Below are 15850 nucleotides of genomic sequence, written 5' to 3'. Positions count from 1 at the left end.
ACCCGCCCCCCGCCCCCCCCCCCCCACCCCGCTTCACCCAACACCTTCAGTCCAGCTGGGAGAGATGGCATACATTGCGTTGTGCTGGGTTGAGTTGGGTTGGCTAGAGAGAGGACGGGGTCACAGCACATCGTGAGGAGGCAAAACTGCTTGGTGAGCAGTGTGAAGAAGGGTTGCAAGGCTGGCCTGAGGGAAGATAGGATGATGGTTAGGATGAGAATGGTGGGGGGCAGGGAGGATAGAAGAGGCAAACCACAACAAAATAAGTAGTCTGGTGGTCCTGGGGACTGACTGGATATCCAGAGGCTGAGCCAATGGATGTAGGAGTTGTAAGAGAGAGCCAGGTGGGTGTGCCTTCCTTAGGATGATCCCTGTTTTTTCTGCCTCAAGACTGTGATTTCAGTCTGTCTTCCCAGCTCAGGGCCAGGCACAGAGTAGCATCATAGATGTTGGCAAGTTGAACTGAGCTTTCTCTTGCCCCTGTCCCAGAATGGTGATCACTACCCCTGCCTGGATGACTTGGAGGGCCTGGTGGCTGTTGGCCGGGACCTACCTGTGGGGTTGGAGGAGCTGAGACAGCTAGAGCTGCAGGTACTGACGGCGCACTCCTGGAGGGAGAAGGCCTCCAAGACCTTTCTCAAGAAGAATTCTTGCTACACTCTGCTGGAGGTGAGGCCTAGGACCCTGACCCACAGCCTCTCCTGCCTCTGGTCCATCTGTTGTGAGACAGCTCATATGAGTGGGGCTTTGGGGGTGCTGGGCAGGGGAGGGAGGGGGTGGGAGTGAGGGGAAGCCTGGACATTCCTCTTCTGTCTGCTTGCCTCAGGTGCTCTGCCCGTGTGCAGACGCCGGCTCAGACAGCACCAAGCGCAGCCGGTGGATGGAGAAGGAGCTGGGGTTGTACAAATCTGACACAGAGTTGCTGGGGCTGTCTGCGCAGGACCTCAGGGACCCAGGCTCTGTGGTAAGGAGCTTGGGCCCAGATGGGGAGAAGAGCCTGGTGACAATAGTGTCTGAGCCAGGTGGCCATGAGCAGACCGCTTGCTCCCCGGGCCTCAGTTCTCCTGGTTTGGGAGTGGGGTATTCATGATGCCAGAGAAGGAGGGTTGGGGTGCTGACCTCTCCTCCCCTGTCCTGGGCACGGCAGATCGTGGCCTTCAAGGAGGGGGAACAGAAGGAGAAGGAGGGAATTCTGCAGCTGCGTCGCACCAACTCCGCCAAGCCCAGTCCACTGGCATCATCGACCACGGCTTCCTCTGCAACCTCCATCTGTGTGTGTGGGCAGGTGCCAGCCGGGGTGGGAGCTCTGCAGTGTGACCTGTGTCAGGACTGGTTCCATGGGCGATGTGTGTCGGTACCCCGCCTCCTCAGTTCCCCAAGGCCCAGTCCCACCTCATCCCCACTGCTGGCCTGGTGGGAGTGGGACACCAAATTCTTGTGTCCGCTGTGCATGCGCTCACGGCGCCCACGCCTGGAGACCATCCTGGCACTGCTGGTAGCGCTGCAGAGACTGCCTGTGCGGCTGCCTGAGGGTGAGGCCCTGCAGTGCCTCACAGAGAGGGCCATCAGCTGGCAAGGCCGTGCCAGGCAGGCTCTGGCCTCTGAGGATGTGACTGCTCTGTTGGGACGGCTGGCCGAGCTTCGCCAGCGGCTGCAGGCTGAACCCAGGCCCGAGGAGCCCCCTACCTACCCTTCAGCCCCTGCCTCTGACCCTCTCAGAGAAGGCAGTGGCAAGGATATGCCTAAGGTGAGCTGCACAGCCCAGCTCTTTTGCCCTCAAATTCCTGTCTCCTAGCCCTCGCCCTTACTTAGGCTCCAGCCCTGTCCCTGCTCTCTGACTTTTGGTCTCCTTTGGCCTGGCCTCCCTGTCCCGTTCTGCCTCCTCTCCAGATCCCTGCAATGCTCCATGCCGGCAGCCTGTGTCTGCCCTCCTCCCGGAGGTGGAGGGTCCCAAGTCTGAGGTTGTGGGGGAGCAGTTGGGCCTGGTTCTTCAGTTACCGCTACCTGTCCTTGCTCTTCGGCAGGTGCAGGGGTTGCTGGAGAATGGAGACAGCATGACCAGTCCTGAGAAGGTAGCCCCGGGGGAGGGCTCAGGTAAGAGAGGTAGGTTTAGGTGTGGGTAGGCTGTTTATTGGATCTCACCAGAGTGACCCACGTGGTCCTTGGCTCTGTCGTGGTGGCGGGTACAACCGGGAGCAGCCTCTAACCCAGCTTGTCCCCGCAACCCCTCAGACCTGGAGCTGCTGTCCTCGCTGTTGCCACAGTTGACTGGCCCTGTGTTGGAGCTGCCTGAGGCAACCCGGGCCCCCCTGGAGGAACTCATGTTGGAGGGGGATCTGCTTGAGGTGACCCTGGATGAGAACCACAGCATCTGGCAGCTGCTGCAGGCTGGGCAGCCTCCAAACCTGGAGCGGATCCGCACACTTCTGGAGGTGAGGAGAGGAGGGATCACGGGCAGGGATGGGAGGTCAGGCCAAGCAGGCAGGGAGCCCAGGCCTGACCACTGTCCCGCACCTCTCTTTGCCCGTTGGTGATCACAGCTGGAGAAGGCAGAGCGCCATGGGAGCCGAGCACGGGGCCGGGCGCTGGAGAGGCGGCGGCGGCGGAAGGTGGATCGGGGTGGGGAGGGCGATGACCCAGCCCGAGAGGAGCTAGAGCCAAAGAGGGTACGGAGCTCAGGGCCAGAGGCCGAGGAGGCCCAGGAGGAGGAGGAGCTGGAGGAGGAGACTGGGGGTGAGGGCCCACCCCTGCCCACCACTGACAGCCCCGGCACCCAGGAGAACCAGAATGGCTTGGAGCCGGCACTAGGGGCCAGTTCAGGCTCCTCGGCCCCTTTCTCCACTTTGACTCCCCGGCTGCACGTGCCCTGCCCGCAGCAGCCGCCTCAGCAACAATTGTGACAGTGGCTGAGCCTAGCACAGACCCCAACAGAGACCCCTTGGCCTCAAGGATCCTCTTTCTGACCATCAGGCCTGCTTCTTGGGAGGTGGGCGAGTAGGGGGGATGGCCACCCCCCCACCCCAGCCCATCCCCGAGTCCCTTGACTTTTATATTCTGACTCCAAGGTATTGTTCAGACCTCAGCTCCTGGGGGCCGGCCCCTGGAGTCCCCCTCCCTGGTAGCCTCTAACCAGCATTCCCAGACACCTGAGGCAGATAGACAGATGGGCAGGTGGGCAGGGGGGTGACTGGGGCTGGGCCGGCACCATTCCAGAGACACGGCCAGTGCATATGCAAACTGGGGGAATCTCCTCTCCCTTCTCTCCCCAGTTGTGGCCCTCGCCAGGCCATGCTACACTAACCTCACCTCCCTCTCTCTTTCTCCTCCTTCCCCCCTTCTCCTGCCTCCCTCCTCCCTTTGCCTCCTTCTCCTCCCTTCCCCTGACTGTTCCACCCAGGAGGAGGAAACTTCACATAGCTGTGCTCACAGTTTTTTATTTTAAATAAGTTTGGTTGGGGAGCTGAGCAGGGCTCCCTGTGATCTGAAGAAAGCTTTTGGTGCTTGTCCTCACTACCACCTTGATCTTCCCTCCATGTCCTCCTGCCCTGTCTCCTTTCCTCCTCCTGGGTTCATGTTGTAATAAAAGAAGATTGTTGGTGTGTAATTAATTTGTTCAAAAGAAAAAAAAAAAAGGAAAACAAGAAACTTGGTTCCAACTGAAGCCTATTTTAATTTTATTTTATTATTTTCCTCTTGTTAGAAATAAAACCCTTAGCAACATTTTTTGGAAACATGTTTCTGAAGTGCATTTCTCTTTGGTGGGGGAGAACAATGTCTCCATTACCTGTTAGTGGGGGAGCTGCAGTGCTGGTGGGAGCATGAGGGCTGAAGCCAGGGAGCTCTGGGTTCTGAAACTGACTTCTACCAGGTTCTCCTTAACCATGGGCAAGACATCCCAAGTCTCCCACTCTACCCCTGATCCAGTTTTCCCCATCTCCCAACAGATAGGCCCTGGCACCTCTCACTAAACTCCTGCCGCAGCCTCCTCCAACTTTATGCCTTCCAGTCTATCCTCTTCAAGCCTCCAGAGGGGTTGTTTTCTTTCTCGGCTTGATTGAGGTATACTTTATACATCGTAAAATTTACCTGTTTACACACACACACACACACAGGTCCACTTAAACGCAGATTCCTTCCAATAAATATATACTACTGTACTATCCCGGTGGGTCAAATCCGAGGATGATATGGGGGACCGGCTTTAAAGTTATATGCAGATCTTCGACTGCACAGGGGGTCGGTGCCCCTAACACCACTACCACCACTCCCCCACCCCCCACGTAATCTCATTCTGGAATGCTTTCCTGTCGGACCCGTATGCTGGGTCTTCCAGGGACCCTTCCCTGGTTTTTCTCTACCGTAAAGGGTTCTTCCTGCCCCTGTGAATGAAGACTAAAGCTAGGTGTATGGTAATTTACAACCCCCGAGTTCACTTTTTAAAAGCAGCTTTATTGTAATACAATTTACATACTACACAGTTCACTCCTTAAAAGTATACAATTCAGTGGCTTTGAGTATATTCTAGTTGTGTAATCATCACTGCAAAACGTTTTAGAACATTTTCACCGTTCCAAAAGGAAACTCCACACTCCTTAAGCATCACCCCTCTCCCCTGGTCCCCCACTCCTAGGCTACCACCTAATCTATATGGATTTGCCTGTTTTGGACATTTTATATAAATGGAGTCATACAATATTCGTGATACTTTGTGACCGTGCTGTTTCACTTAGCATAATGGTTTCAAGGCGAGTTCACTTTTAAATACAGATTTTTTTTTTTTTTTCCCCTCCTGGGACCCAAAGTCTTTAAAATGAGGGTGACTAGGGTCTCTAAAGTCAGAGACCATCACCAGAATTTATGTGTTTTTATGGGGGTTTGCACGCATCTGTTTTACTGGCAAGAAGACATTGCATCAGATTCATAAAGGGATCCGTGTCCCTCCAAAGGCTAAGAACCACTCTGTAGTCCTTAATGTGTGTTCAGAGTCTGCTCGTGATAGGATACAGAGGAGGAAGCAAAAGCACTGATGCCCTGCTAAGCCAGCCCACCAGCTTCCCGTCATGCTGGGCTCTGCAAGGGCTTTCCTTTCTCTCAAGGTGCTGCACAGAGGGCTTAAAGGCTAATAGCCAGGCCCTGATGCCTAGCCCAGGAGCCCCAGTACACTGCCACTCTGCCCTTTTCTCATCTGAATGCTCAGTGGGTTCATTTTGCTCCTCTTTTTCCCCTTCTCAAGGTTTCCAGTTAATGGGAGCCTAGTGGTGAGTAAGAAAGCTCACCCACTTCTAGCAGCTTTGATTGCTGGGGCCTTTGATGGGCTTTGATTTGATTTCTGGCTCAGCCCTGCCTCCTTCAGTAGTCCAGCCAGGAGCCACTGGGCTGTGCAAGTAAGGGGAGGCAGGGGCCAGTGGATACCCCTGTCCACGGGGAAAGGCTGGTCTTTTGTTTGCCCACCTGTATGGAATTGAGCATGAAAAGAAGGTTGGCGACCACCTCAGAGGAGACTGGGATATGAGAGCTGGGACAGGGACAGGAAGGGGTTCAGTCTGAACGCTGCATTACCACTCCCACCCCGAGGCAGTCCCCAGAAGACGTGGCCTGACAGGAGAGGAAGAGGGTGCCTACGACCTACAGCAGCTCCAGGCTCAAGAACTAGGCCCAGGCTAAGGTCCTCCAGAGTAAGGGGCTCACTGGTTTCCAGACAGCCTTTCCCATCTTCGCACCGTCCTGCCCCATCTCTCACAGTGATGTGCATCCCAGGAGCTCTGCAGGAGTGGTGCTGGCCGCCATCCTGTAAGACCCAGATCAAATGTGACATCTTCCAGAGAGCCTGCTCTGTGTGCAGCTCTGTCCCTCTTCCCCAGACACTCACCTAGAAAGGGAGGAGTGACTGCCTTGGGAGAGCCCAGATAAGTGGGAGATGGGGAGGAAGAGGATTGGGGGGAGCACAGTATCTTCACCTCAAGTCATTTCCTACTGTAGAGACACTGCCTTGCTGCTACATTCTCCCAGAGGCTGCCATATCCCTCAGAATGGCTCCTGAGTCTGCAGGTGACACGGGGATGGGAAGACACATCACTTCCTCTAAGGATTTGCCCCCTTCCCCCTCCCTAGTGCCCTCGCTGTGCCTTAGGTGGTGCCTGAAACACTCTCCCACCCCCAAGTTCCCGTACTGGGAGTTCCTAGAGGGAAGGCAAGGCCCAGGCCTGAGTCCTCTGGCCCCACTTCCAGTCAGGGGCCTGCAGTCTGGGCTCAGAAGGAGGGAGACAGAAACAGCAGTTGGAGTCTCACTCTCTTCGCTTTGCAGTGCATAAGGCTTATTGGTAAGGGCGCTAGCTACCCCATGGGAGTGGGGCCTGGGGTCTGAGGTCCATGGTCACTGGGGCCCTGAAGGGGTAGACACTGACCATGCTTCCCAGAAGCCCTGAAATTGTAATGATGGGAGAAAAGGGATTTGGAGACAGACAGATGGATTCCCTGCCCCTGGGGCACACACATTCCAGGAAAAGGAAGGGAAAAACCTCTTGTGAACTCCTTTCTGGGTGCCAAGCTCCACGTGAGATATTTCGCAAAGTCCTTGTCATGTAACACAGGAAACAGACTCCACGAAGAACACATCTAGCTCAGGCAATATCAGCCTGGCAGAGCTGGGATTCCCATTAAATCTCTGTGAACCTACAGCCTGTGCTGCATGAGAGAAGGGGTCCAAAGTAATCAGTCTGTCCCCAGGAAATAATTCATAGCAAGGGTTCAGTGTTGCTCTCTGCTGTTGGCAGATGGGACCTCAGCAGTGCTATAGCCAGATTAGCCTTGGTAGGTAGAAGTCCATATGCTGAACTTGTACATAACCTCCATGCCCGCCTGTATTACTGCATAACAAATTACTTCAAAACAATGGCTTAAAACAATGACATTTATCTCACAGTTCCTGTAGGTCAGGAATCTGGGTACATCTTAGCTGGGTTTCTGTTTCAGGCTCTCTCACAGGCTGCAATCAGGGTGTCAGCTGGGGCTGCAGTCATCCCAAGGCTCAACTGGGAAAGGATCTGCTTCCAAGCTCAGCGCGTGGCTGTTGACAGGACTTAGTTCCTTGTGGGTTGTTGGACTGAGGGCCTCAGTTTCTTGCCAGCTGTTGGTTGGAGGCCATCCTCAGTTTCCTTGCCATGTGGACTTTTCCACAGGCCAACTCACAACATGGCTACTTGTTTCAACAGAGTTGATCAAGTGAGATGAAACGGGGGTGTGGGGGGGACATGGGGAGAAAATTGTGCACATGCAAGATGGAAGTCACAGTCTTTATAACCTAGTCTCAGAAGTGACATCCCACCACTTTTGCAATATTCCAGTCACTAGAAGTAAGTAAGTCACCAGGTCCAGACCATACTCGGGAGGGGATTACACAAGGATGTGAATACCAGGAGGTGGGGATCATTGGGGGCCATATTGGAGACTACTATAGCTTGTCCTCTGGCCCCCAATGATTCACGTCCCTTCCACATGCAAAATACATTCACCCCTTTCCAAGGTCTGAAAAAGTCTCATTCCATGACAGCATTGCCTCAAAGTCCAGAATCTCATCTAAATCAGGTCCAGGTGTGAATGAGACTCCTTCAGTGTATTCCTTAAGTATGGCTCCTTAAGTTCCATTTGTTTTCCACCAGTAGATCTGTGAAACTTAAGAGACACGTTATCTGTCCCCAACACACCCAACATACGATGGTGCAACAGACACAGGATACTGCTACGGACATTCCATTTCTTTTTTTTTTTTTCCTTAATTTTATTTATTTTTGGCTGTGTTGGGTCTTTTTTGCTGTGCGCAGGCTTTCTCTAGTTGTGGAGAGCGGGGTCTACTCTTTGTTGCGGTGTGTGGGCTTCTCATTGCGGTGGCTTCTCTTGTTGCAGAGCACGGGCTCTAGGCGTGCGGGCTTCCGTAGTTGCAGCGCGGTCTCAGTAGTTGCGGCACACGGTCCCTAGAGTGTGCAGGCTTCAGTAGCTGCGGCGCATGGGCTCAGTAGTTGCAATGCACACGCTCAGTAGTTGTGGCTCACGGGGTCTAGAGCACAGGCTCAGTAGTTGTGGTGCACAGGCTTAGTTGCTCTGTGGCACGTGGGATCTTCTCAGACCAGGGATCGAACCCGTGTCCCCTGCATTGTCAGGCAGATTCTTAACCACCGCGCCACCAGGGAAGTCCCATTTCATTTAAAAAACGGGGGAGGGCTTCCCTGGTGGCGCAGTGGTTGGGAGTCCGCCTGCCAATGCAGGGCACGCGGGTTCGTGCCCGGTCCGGGAGGATCCCACATGCCGCAGAGCGGCTGGGCCCGTGAGCCATGCCGCTGAGCCTGCGCATCCGGAGCCTGTGCGTCCGGAGCCTGCGCTCCGCAACGGGAGAGACCACCGCGGTGAGAGGCCCGCGTACCGCAAAAACAAACAATCAAAAAAACAAAACAAACAAAAAAAAAACGGGGGAAATGGGAGACACAAAGGAGTCACTGGTCTACAGCAATTGTGAAATCCCGCTGGGCACATGGAAGTTCCTCGATTAGGTTTCAAGGCCTGGGAATAATTCTCCATGGCTCTTGGCTCTGCTTTCTGGGCTCTTGGTCCCATCCTCTGTGCCTTTCTTCCTTCTTCATGAAAGGTATCACATATTCGCGGCTGAGTAGTTTCCCCAGTCTGCTTCCTGCCAGTAAAATGTTGGGGGTCCAATGGTTTCTTTTCATTTTATACTGTCTCTGTAATCAGTTGCCAGTGACAAATGGTTCCAATAGCGGGGCTTGGTGTGCCTCTGCTGTCGGTAGGTTGGGCACTCAGCAGTTGTTATAGCCAGACTGGCCTTGGTGAAAGTCTATATTATAGAGCCCGTGCCTAAACTCCACGCATGCTGCCATGGCCATTTTGTTCAGGAATCCATTGGGTAAGGAACTCAGGTTGGCTGACATCCACAGGACAGGACATCTTGTCCAACTCATTGAGATCTTTCTTCATAGTGGAAGCTCTCTGGTGCTCATTTATGTGGGATGTGACTATCTTCACACTCTGTGCCCATTCCAAAAGGGACATCCATATGACTCTTCCTCAGACCTCCTCCTTGAACAATATTTCAATCCTATTCTTTCCAAGTCCTTGACCACCTAGCCAAATCATTACTAACTACTCACGAATCAGTGGTATCTACACCTCTAACCATCTATGCAACCAGGCAGTGAGAATTTCCCTTCCCATTGTCCCCAGGATCAACCCTAAGTGGGGCTATCACACTGCAGCTAGACATGTCCAGCTGGTGCCAGCATATTATGCAAAACCATCTGTGAACCAAGCTTGAATATTGTGCCTCTGAGTCACCTGGTCACAGGGAACGCCCCATGAGACTCAGGTGTGAGAAAGGGAAGGCAGTGCAGCCAGTGGGGGTATGAGCCACCTGCTCAGGCAGCTTTACTCTATTTGGTGGCAGAGTGCTGCTGCACATAGACAACCTCATGGCTTGATGGGACCGTTAACACATGTTGCCATGGCAGCTCAGCTTGCACAGGTCACATGGTGTCCTGTGTCCAGGCATTCATTCACAAAATAGATCTGTTTTTCCATTTTTATCTTTCTCTGTGTCTGGGATTCCTATTATCACAATGTGGCCACTTCTAATATTACCCCCCCATTTCTTTAGTTTTTTTAAAAAATATTTTATATCTCTTTATTCTTACCTGTTGATTTCCAGAAGAGATCCTCAGTCTGATCTTTCCACTCACTACTTTGTTCTTCATATGTAGCTCTCCTACCCTTTATGACATCTATACCATGTGTATTCCCATAATGCGTCCAGGAACCAGCAAACCACAGGATGGGATTTGCGATCCCCTGGGCCCAGTATGAGAAGGACTCAAGCTGACTCTTCACGCATGACTTTATCCCTCTCGGACTGGTGGACCATGGTGACGTCTAGGTCACAGGGGATTAACTCAGAACCAGTATCCAGTCTATTTCAAAAGGTCTGGGTATTTCCCTGTCCCCAAGGCACAACTACATTGGCTGCAGGTTCCTGTGGGAAAAGCAAGGAGCGAGAGTTCACCATATACCCTTGTGAAAGGTGTAGTAAGTAGACCCTCCCCTTCATTCAAGGGGCTCCAGTCCGTGAGCTGGGGAGAGGCTGGGACTCTACATTTTGGGGACTAGATCAAGCCTTCATTTGCTAGACTAGATTTTTTTGGTTACATAAATCAAGTAGGACCTTATTAGGCTGTCCATCTATTTGGCCCTAGGGTAACCACGTTTAATTAGCCACCACTATAGATCCCCACAGGTCAATTCACCATTCTGATTACTGCTATGGATCTGCTATGCGTTATAGGAATCAGACACAACTTGTCTCTGAAGGTGATCCAATCATCCCCATTGAAATCAGAGGGCCCATCTCTCACCATGACCCCAAATTACAGGAAAATAATAAACCCGCTGCAATGTTTTCTAAGGAGGCAATGTTTATGTATTAGTTAAGGTAAAGTTAGCTTCTGGGACAGAAAAAAAATCTGTGAAATTTAAGACAATAAAATTTACTTCTTACTCCTGCAATCTTCCAAAACAGTTGTTAATAGCTGGGCTGCCCTCTTCAAAGTGGTGATTCAGGGTCCTAGGCACCTTCTGTGTAGATGGTCTGCCACCTTCAAAACGTGGTCGCCATTGTACTATTGTCATCTCCATCCCAGCCAACTAGAAGAAGAAAAGACCACGTGGGAGGTTTTAATGAGGTAGGCCTAGTTGTAGTGTACATCACTTCTGCTCACATTCCATTAGCTAGAACTCAGACAGTGGTCATATTCAACCACAAGGGGTGCTGGAAAATGTAATCTGAATTTGTCCCAAACAGGAAGAGGAAACAGGCTTAGTGACCACCTAGCTAGTCTCTGCCACACCTCATAATTCATTTCTCAAAGCCTTTGTGAAAGGAGTGTCCACATAGTTAGAGGGTGAGTTAAATGGGTTACACATGATGAATTGATTCCAACGCTCTTACCGCTCTAAATGTTTGGAAGGCAGCTATGCTCACCACTATACCACCAGTGCCACTAGCATTTGGATTCCTCCCTCTACATTGTACATCTGGCATCTTAACTTCAATTAACATAGGCTACTGTTGAGCCCAGGTTTCAATCAATCAATAGGACAAATCTTAGAAATACTCCTAGCTGCTTCAGCTAACACAGTACATCCAGGACTGCTGATAAGTGAACCCATACTGAAAAGTTTGGCCCTACCAAAACCAGATTAAGACATCACAAGAAAATTACAGACCAATATCCCGTATGAATACAGATGCAAAAATCCTCAACAAAATACTAGCAAACAGAATCCAACAGCATATTAAAAGGATTATACACCATGATCCAGTGGGATTTATTCCAGGAACGCAAGAGTGGTTCAACATCAGAAAATCGATCAAGGTTATACATCACATTAATAGAACAAAGGAAAAAAACCTATGTGAGCATCTCAATTGTTGCAGAAAAGGCATTTCAGATGCAGAAAAGGCTTAGAGCTAATAAATTCAGCAAAGCTGCAAGAACAAGATCAACACATAAAAATCAGCTGTGTTTTAAAATGAAATTGAGAGCAATTCCATTTACAATAGCATCTAAAAGAAATATCTAGGAATAAATTTAACCAAGGAGGCAAAAGACTTGTGTATTGAAAACTATAAACTATGGCTGAAAGAAATTAAAGGAGACCTAAATAAATGGAAAGACATCCTGTGTTCATGGATTGGAAGACTTTTTATTAAGATGTCAATACTACCCAAAGCAACCTACAGATTCAACAAAATCTCATCAAAATTCCAACAGCGTTTATGCAGAAATGTGGAAATGCCAATCCTCAAATTCATATGGAATTTCAAGGGGCCCTCAATAGTCAAAACAATCTTGAAAAAAAAAAAAGTCAAATGGCCAAGTGGTTTTTGATGAGAGTGCCAAGTCCATTCAATGGGGTAAGGACAGTCTCTTCAACAGATGGTGCTGGTGCAACGGGATTTTTGCATGCAAAAGAATGAAGTTGGACGCCTACTTCATACCATATACTATTAATTCTAAATGGATCGACAACCTAAATACAAGAGCTAAAACCATAAAACTCTTAGAAGAAAACATAGGGGTAAATCTTCATGACCTTGGATTTGGCAACAGGTTCTTAAATGTGATACCAAAAGCACAAGCAGCGAGAGGACAAATAGATAAATTGGACTTCATAAAAATAAAAAACTTTTGTGCATCAAAGGACAATATCAAGAGGATAATATCAAGAAAATGAAAAGGCAATCTATAGAATGGAAGAAAATATTTGCAAATCGTATCTGATAAGGGTTTAATATCCATAATATATAAAGAATTCCTACAACTCAACAACAAAAAGACTAACAACCCAATTTAAAAATGGGCAAAGGACTTGGACAGACATTTCTCCAAAGGAGATATATAAATAACCAACAAGCACATGAAAAATTGCCCAACGTCATTAGTTATTATGGATATGCAAATCAAAACACAATGAGATAACATTTCACACCCACTAGGATGGCCATAATCATCATCATCATCAGAAAATAACATTGGAGAGGATGTGGGGAAATTGGAACCTTTGTACATTGCTGGTGGGAATGTAAAATGATGCAGCCATTGTGTAAAAGCAGCCTGGCAGTTCCTCAAAAAGGTAAAGAGAATTACCATATGACCCAGCAATTCCACTCCTAGGTATATACTCAATAGAATCGAAAACAGGGACTCAAAAAGATATTTGTACACCAATATTAATTCACTGTAATTCACAATAGCCAAAAGGTGGAAATGACCCAAGTGCTCATCAACAGATGAACAGATAAACAAAAGGTAGTACATACAAATACTGAAATATTGTGCAGCCATAAAAAGGAATGAAGTTCAGACTTGCTACCACATGGATGAACCCTGAAAATATTATTCTAGGGGAAATAATCCAAACAAAAAAGGACAAATATTTTAAGGTTCCACTTATATGAAATACCTAGAATAGGCAAATTTATACAGACGGAAAGTAGGTTAAAGGTTACCAGGAGCTAGGGGCAGGAGTTACTGCTTAATGGGTGCCTGCTTGGGGTAATAAAAAAAAGTTTTGGAATCGGATAATGGTGATGGTCGCACAACATTGTGAATATAATTAATGCCACCTAACTGTACACCTGAAAAGGGTTAAAGTGGCAAATTTTATGTTGTATATATTTTAGCACAATAAAAAACGTTTGGCCCAATCTAAAATTACATTTATTTCTCTCTGATCTATCATGCATAGAATCAATTCCCACATATATCACTGAGGTTTCTGCCAACATAAATTAGGCTTTCTCCTCACAGGTCTGACTCTATTTTCCCTGGGACATGCAGGAATCTGAACCCAGTAATGGGTATGGAGGCACCAAGGGGTGATATGAATGGATCCTGAGAAAGATTAGCAAAATCCTTAGAGGGTCCCCAAGTCATGCAGGTCCAGCCCCATTTGGCTGGGGAGGAAGGGCTGCCTCTGCCACCAAGGGAGACTCAGTGGGGGCTGGTGTTTAGGGAACTCAGGTCGATCCAAATCAACCTTGATGCTCCAATTCCAATTCCCAAGGTCCCATTCTTCCAGCAACCAGCAGACTTTTATTTCACATAAGAGACCTGGAGATCTTGTGAATTCAACCGGCACTGTAATTCAGCAACCTGCAGGATTTGGCTTTATGTCTGATTTCAGGCTACATCAGTCTGGTGACTAGAAGAAATACAGAGATTTCTTGTTTTTGTAATATAGACTTTATTGTTTAGAGCAACTTTAGGTTCAGCAGAGTATAAGAGGCCCTGTTGTTCCACATCCTTACCAGTCCTTGGTACTGTCAATTTTTAACTTTTGCCAATCTGAGGAGCATAGTACCTCATGTAGTTTAAATTGGCATTTCCCTGATAACTAATGAAATTGAGCACCTTTTCATATACCTACTGGCCATTTGGATATTCTCTTGTGATGTGCTTCTTCAACTCTTTCGAATATTTTTCTTTTTTTTAATTAAAATTTTTTTCTGGCAGCTTGTGGGATCTTAGTTCCCTGACCAGGGATTGAATCCAGGCCCTCTGCAGTGAAAGCGTGGAGTCCTAACCACTGGACCACCAGGGAATTCCCCGTCAAATATTTTTCTATTGATTATCGATCTTTTGTTGAATTGTAGGATTTCATTTTATAATCTGGATACGAAATCTTTGACCGTTTTATGTGATGCAAATATATCTTTTCCCATTCTGTAGTTTACCTTTGCACCGTTTATAGTGTTTCTAGGTGAAAATACGTTATTATTTTTAATGTAGTCCATTTTATCAATCCCTTCCTTTTATCATTAGTAATTTTGGTGTCTTGTTTAAAAAATCTTTTACTATCCCAAAGTCAAAAATATATTCTTCTATGTTATCTTCTTTGCTTTTCACATTTAGGTTTATAATCTGTCTGTGAGAATTATTTGATTTTTTAGATATATGATGTGAGGTAAACATCCGATTTAGGTGTGTTTGTTTGCTTGTCTTCCTATTTGGACACCCAATTGTCCCGACATCATTTGTTGAAAAAACTGCCCTGGTACCACTGCTCTCCAGTGCCACATTTTTGTTAAATCAAGTATGCAACTATGCATGGGTCTTTTTCTGAGCCGTTTGTTCCACTGGGCTAGTTTTCTATCCTTGTGCCAATACTACGGTCCTAATTATTATAACTTTATTTTAAAAATCTGATCATCTGATAGAGCAAAACCTCTCATATTGTTCTTCTTCAGGAGTCATGGCTATTTTTGGCCTTTTTCATTTCTATATAAATTTTGGAGTCAAGTTCCACAAAACAATGAGTACCCATTAGGCTTATTATTATTTTTTAAAATTTATTTATTTTCCTTATTTTTTTGGCTGTGTTGGGTCTTAGTTGCGGCACATGGTATTTTCGTTTTGGCGTGTGGGCTTCTCTCTAGTTGTGGCGTGTAGGTTTTCTCTCTCTAGTTGTGGCACGAGGGCTCCAGAACGCATGGGCTCTGCAGTTTGCTGCACGTGGGCTCTCTTGTTGAGGCGCGTGAGCGCAATAGTTGTGGCACATGGGCTTAGTGGCCCTGCGGCATGTGGGATCTTAGTTCCCTGACCAGGGATCGAACCCGCGTCCCCTGCACTGGAAGGCGGATTCTTTACCACCGGACCATCAAGGAAGTTAGGCTTTAATTGGATTTATATTGAATCTGTAGATCAATTTGAAGAGAACTGACATCTTTGTAATATTGAGTCCACCAGCCTGTGAATATGGTATATCACTCCATTTATTTATGTCTTCTTTAATCTCTTTAAAAAGTTATATCGTTTTCTCCATAATGGACTTACACGTCCTCTGTTAGATATATTTCTAAGATTTCTAACTAATTGATCTTTAAATGCCATTTATTTATTTTTATTTTTTATTTCTTTTGCAGTACGCGGGCCTCTCACCGCTGCGGCCTCTCCCGCTGCGGAGCACAGGCTCCGGACGCGTAGGCTCAGCGGCCATGGCTCACGGGCCCAGCCGCTCCGCGGCATGTGGGATCTTCCCGGACCGGGGCACGAACCCGCGTCCCCTGCATCGGCAGGCAGACTGTCAACCACTGCGCCACCAGGGAAGCCCCTAAATGCCATTTAAATGTTAATTAAAACATTTTATTTTCTAACTGCATCTGTTTATATGCAGAAATACAATTGATGTTTGTAATTTGATTTTATATCCAGTAAAGTTTAGTCCTGGCATATTTACCTCCATTCTTCAAATATTTTCTCCTCTCGTTTGTTTATTCTTACTCTTTTTC

The 15850-nt window shown here is 48.2% G+C and overlaps 1 protein-coding gene across 8 annotated transcripts in view; it reads left to right on the top strand.

Moving 5' to 3' along the window:
- Positions 1 to 3731, top strand: part of KDM5C (lysine demethylase 5C) — a 31864-nt gene extending 28133 nt beyond the window's left edge. For 3 of the 8 annotated variants that reach the window (XM_055081622.1, XM_024126789.3, XM_024126787.3), the window contains 6 exons: positions 490 to 669; positions 827 to 964; positions 1148 to 1747; positions 2025 to 2103; positions 2233 to 2432; positions 2541 to 3725. In XM_055081622.1, the coding sequence (XP_054937597.1) occupies positions 490 to 669; positions 827 to 964; positions 1148 to 1747; positions 2025 to 2103; positions 2233 to 2432; positions 2541 to 2900 (1557 nt within the window). In that variant the 3' untranslated portion in view covers positions 2901 to 3725. Of the gene's footprint in view, positions 1 to 489; positions 670 to 826; positions 965 to 1147; positions 1748 to 2024; positions 2104 to 2232; positions 2433 to 2540 lie in introns of all 8 variants that reach the window. The other 5 variants (XM_024126796.3, XM_024126793.3, XM_024126792.2 and 2 more) reach the window with 4 other exon arrangements.
- The last annotated feature ends 12119 nt before the right edge of the window (positions 3732 to 15850 follow it).

Source organism: Physeter macrocephalus, chromosome 21 (genome assembly GCF_002837175.3).
Source record: "Physeter macrocephalus isolate SW-GA chromosome 21, ASM283717v5, whole genome shotgun sequence".
Taxonomy (NCBI): Eukaryota; Metazoa; Chordata; class Mammalia; order Artiodactyla; family Physeteridae; genus Physeter; species Physeter macrocephalus.
Note: the sequence above shows the minus strand (reverse complement) of the source record. Positions and strands in the feature narration are given on the sequence as shown.